Raw genomic sequence first — 4763 nt, 5'->3', positions numbered from 1 at the left:
CATGTAAATGATCTACCTCGTAACAGTTAGAAGAACAGATGTTCTTTTCACGTGCACGTCAAAGTGACGGAAATAAGGTCTATTTCCCTTTGCTTTACTATAAAAAAGGATTCTTATTTGTTCGGAATTAATACTAAAGATATGGCAAACACTTCCACTGGTACCCCTTCGGCCTTCCCTTGGTAACACTAACAATAAAACGCAGTTAAATGATAGCGGTATCCCCCTTCTATAAGTCTTGGGTTCCTTAAATTTTGATAAACTACATCTATGGTAGCTATGATATGGATGCTAGATGGTTAATACCAGCGCTATCCGAAAAAGCAGCTTAAATAAAGTGAATCAGTAGCGAAGTATTTTATCTTATATCAAGATTACTGATATTTACTATAACATAGACCAAGAATACTGTTAATTCCCAATAAAACCCTGAAAATCTTTTTACTGTCATACGTGTAAGGTCTTTTTAGATCCACTTAAAGAATATCGCGTATCATCTCACATTTCTGTACATTTTTTTCAATGTGATATAACCAAACCCAAAAGTCCTTTGGAACAGCGACCGAGTCATTTCAGCGGGAAAGTCAAGATTGCTTCTTTAGATATTGATATTCCACACTACCTTGTATGATTGGCTAAATTGGGGGATGAGGGAAAGCCAAAAGATTTTTTTCATTGAGTAATGACAGCCAGACTTGCTGAAGACAATGGGACAACCTAAAGATATTTAAAGGACGCTTTTATAACCCCTGCCAGTAAATTTGCAGAATACAAGCGCATATAGATAAATATTGATATATCGAGATTTCTTAGAGAATATTGAGTGAGGGTATGGAATCCATCGTGACCTGAGCGCTTCGGTATACTTGAAAAGGAAACAATCTTTAAGTTTAGAAACTTATTAATCATAAACTACGATAGAAAATTTCATGTGAATTCCTCGGCTGATAAAGGAACTGCTGTACCACGAGTTGCGATGAATTGACCATCATATTGACAGTGGAATTAAATCTTCGTTCATTTACTTTAAAGCATTTTGTCGAGTAGTATTTTGTGTTATACATATTTTACTTGTCTATTATCATTACTGTCATTTCATATATCAACCTGTGCATATGAATGCAAATATAACGGATCAATTTTTAAGGAGATTATCAGTACCCTTAAAGGTTTGTTTATGATGCAAATTTGCATCATCGGATTGGGATTTGCGTCTAGCGCGAATCTAATCTAATTTGATTATTTCGCCACTACTTACATCAATGCTCATTGTCTGGTTATTTGGAAAAAAGAGAGTGTCTACCATCAGGGTCTGCATTTTTCTCAGAATTGGCAATCATATTTATGCTGGGGTGATACTGAATTTCTGAGATATTATATAGTACAAAAAATATATACATGAAATTAAAAAGTCTGAAAAACTCGAACGCTACACTGACACAAGTTACAGACTCTCGACTTTTACTCCCTTCAATCTGTAACATTTCTAACCTTGCTACTTCCATTAAAACAAATCACTTCCACCATCACATCCAAAAAATCTACTCAAATGCTAATAAAATTCGGGGAAAAGACATATAAACCAGACATTTACATTTGAAACACATTGTAAGTCGAGGATCCACACAACCAAAACATTACCGGTGTTGTTTTGGTCTCGAGTGGACGTCAAACTCAGAATGGTGAGTGAGAGAAATGGGCATTTTAGCTAATATATCAGAGAGGAGGATAGTTTTGTGTGATTGGGAGGATATTATGAGGATGTGAGGTTGTAGTGGTTGGATAGTGGTTCGAATTAAGAGGGTTTTAGACTTCTGTTGAGGGAGAGATGTAGGTTTCCTTGGGTAGGCGATGACTTGAATTTTGTCGGGGTTGAGTTGAACAATTTCTTTGTTTTAGATTATTTTTTCGTCAAATACAAGGCTGTAGTGTATATTTTGTAGTAGTTGATAGTTATGCGGATCATTCTTGTTTGGAAAGTATACAGAATTATTGCCACTTCATCACGAAAAGTTGATTATGACATGATCAGGTTTCATGAAAATTATATTACGTCTTTGAGACACATGTGCATAGCTTACAGAGACAGCCACCAAGAACTAGATAAGCTCAAATAAGTAAATGTTACAAAGATTGCCAAAGTGGCTTTCAGGATGGAACATTTTTCTCATAACACAATTGGCTCTGTTCTTTCAAAATCTACATTAAGGTTAATGCTACTGAGAGTGATTGACAGAGATAGGAGGAATTGGACAATGCCAACTCCAACTAAAGAGCATAAGAAATAGTCAAACAACAAAGGAATAGGTTGAGCAGCCTCATATTTACTGCAAAAATATTAGTTACATATCACCATTCAGAGATTAAGTCCATAGCACTTTCATACAGCTAGAGTTCTATATGTCTGTTTTCAGTATATGTTACCAAGAGCTATGCGCCCTCCAGAGACAAAAAGCGTTTTAAGCAGGGAAAGTTCTTGCCTGAAATCTCAAGCGTTTTTCTTGCTAACTCAAGCATTTCGCTTGCTTTCTCAAGCGACCTCCGAAGATGGCTTGACTTGCGCTTACTAAGTCAAGCGGTGTACCGTCACCATGGCAACGGCGTCGGTCGCGTACCGTACTGGTCACGATCCTTCGAATGCGGGCGTTGGCCAGGAACTCCGCTTAATATCTTATCAGATAAATAATTTTTTCACGGTATCTGATTCTGTAATTTTCTTAAAATCATATTCAAAGAAATTGAAATTAACTGAAAACGAAAGGAGATAATGGAGATTATGGGAATAAAAAGTTTTACTTATGAATAATAAATGATTATAAGACGAACAATTTTCCTCTTATTGTTAAACTTCTCGTCTTTCTAAATCGAGAATATATCTGCTATTTTATGAAATAAAGAATATTTCAAGTGAAAAAGTCTGAGAAATTCTAGCAACATTCTTCTGTTGATATTATATTCGATGATTTGTTATATTTAACCTCATAAAATCGGATATATGGGAATGGGTAGGCCTATATTTTAATTCAGGGATATTCATTTGTTTTGATAACGCGTCAGAATGAAAGGGCTGTCAATCGAAAGTGTGTGTCATTGTTTTAAAGGCACTTTATATGAATATAGGAGAAAATATAGCGCTTTAAGATGTTTGGTTAGATTTATTTACTTCTCTGCCATCTTGATGCGGCGCTAGCTTGTCAGTTGTTTTGAATTGCGCGCTCAAACTGTTACCAACCACAGTTGAAATAAACTCCACCCTCGATTTGTGCATAAGTTATCTCTTTCCGAGATTGTTGGTGGGAATGTTGCTTTTAAAATCCAAGTATGTATATTTCATGTGTTGTTTTGATATTTCTATGCTCATCAAGGACTGTTATGATTTGTACTTTATAAAAAGAAATTTCCACATGTCTGGCATCACTGAAGAGGGCCTGCCTGCCTTGGAAAGTGTTTCAAGCAGGGAACGGTACAGCGCTTGGCAAGAATTCTTGCCAAGCGCATCCCTGCTTAAAACGCTTAAAGTCTCAAAACCAGGTTGTAATGGGAACCCAAAAAGCTAACACCGTGGATATTGTTCCGGCACTGGATTTTATAAGATTTTGGCTATTCGTCTGGCTTGCGCTTTCTACTTTATTTTATTCTACTCGCGCTTGTACACTGTCAATAATTCCGTCTTGGTCATTTCATGCAATATGGATAGTCGGATCGAGAGACTGCTGGGATATTCTTCTGTCGTTTTTTGTCGGAAGCATGCACTGATGGGCTATTTTTCTGGTAGGGGTGCACATCATCAAAATTTTTAATTATTCTTAGGACTGAGTGAACATATATGTTAAGTTTGCTACAGTTTGACATTTCTGTGATTTTCATCCCTATTCTGTGATTTTATCGTGCCTATAAACGATAGGACTGCACCTGTCAGAGATGAAGTCCCCGACTCCCGCCAACAATGTTGGATCCCATTGGGAATCGTGTGCTCGGGGGGGGGGGGGTGATTTCGTTCATACCATGCAATTTAAAAAGCAAAAGAATGTGGGAAATTGAAAATCCTAGCCAAGGATAGTATTTCAGATGATAAAGAAAGTAAAAATGTAGGAACCCGAGAGAATATCCGGCCACGGATGATATGACACGGTGTTGCACGATCGAACGAGCGAGTGAACGCATCTTAAACGCACAAACTACCAGTAGGATCGCCGTATGAACCAAAAATACCTCCCAACCCGGGGGCAACGACTCCAGACCCCCTCCCGATTGCTGTATTTCCCTACTGGGGGCTTTGCCCTGGGCCCCCTCCCAATTGCCATATTTCCCGATGCAGGCAAACACTAAGTAGGAGTACTTCAACTCTGGCTTTACTTTCTTATCTGGTGTATGCTTCAAAGCTGCAGCAACAGTCCTTGAGTCTTTAACATAAAACTGTGCAAAAGGGCTTTCTTGAAATTTGGTCAAGCTGTCCTTCACATCAGCAAAACTTTCAAATTCAGTTCCAACTTTGAAGGAGTCCATAATCGATGATTGAACCTTAGCCATGAACAATGAACAACACAAAAACCGTTCCTAAGTTTGTATGCAAGGCTAATGCGCGAGTGTGTTTGCACGCAAATAGTTAGTGCGCATGTATGCCGGATGAACAGCCAAACTTATCAAATCCGGTGCCGGAACAATATCCACGGTGAAAACCTAAACCTAATCTTTCTTAATTTTAGGTTATTTTACTGCTTATGACAATAGATACTTCTCAGACAATATTTATATCATCAGAT

General features: G+C 37.7%; 1 protein-coding gene across 1 annotated transcript in view; it reads left to right on the top strand.

Annotated features, from left to right (window-relative positions):
* Nucleotides 1-1441: 1441 nt before the first annotated feature.
* Nucleotides 1442-4763, top strand: part of LOC113806207 (proteasome subunit alpha type-1) — a gene marked incomplete at its 3' end in the record, with an annotated part of 12316 nt that continues 8994 nt past the window's right edge. The window contains 1 exon segment of the mRNA XM_070126992.1: nucleotides 1442-1682. Within this exon segment, the coding sequence (XP_069983093.1) occupies nucleotides 1680-1682 (3 nt within the window).

This window comes from Penaeus vannamei, chromosome 11 (genome assembly GCF_042767895.1).
Source record: "Penaeus vannamei isolate JL-2024 chromosome 11, ASM4276789v1, whole genome shotgun sequence".
Taxonomy (NCBI): Eukaryota; Metazoa; Arthropoda; class Malacostraca; order Decapoda; family Penaeidae; genus Penaeus; species Penaeus vannamei.
This window is presented reverse-complemented; position numbering and strand designations above follow the sequence as displayed.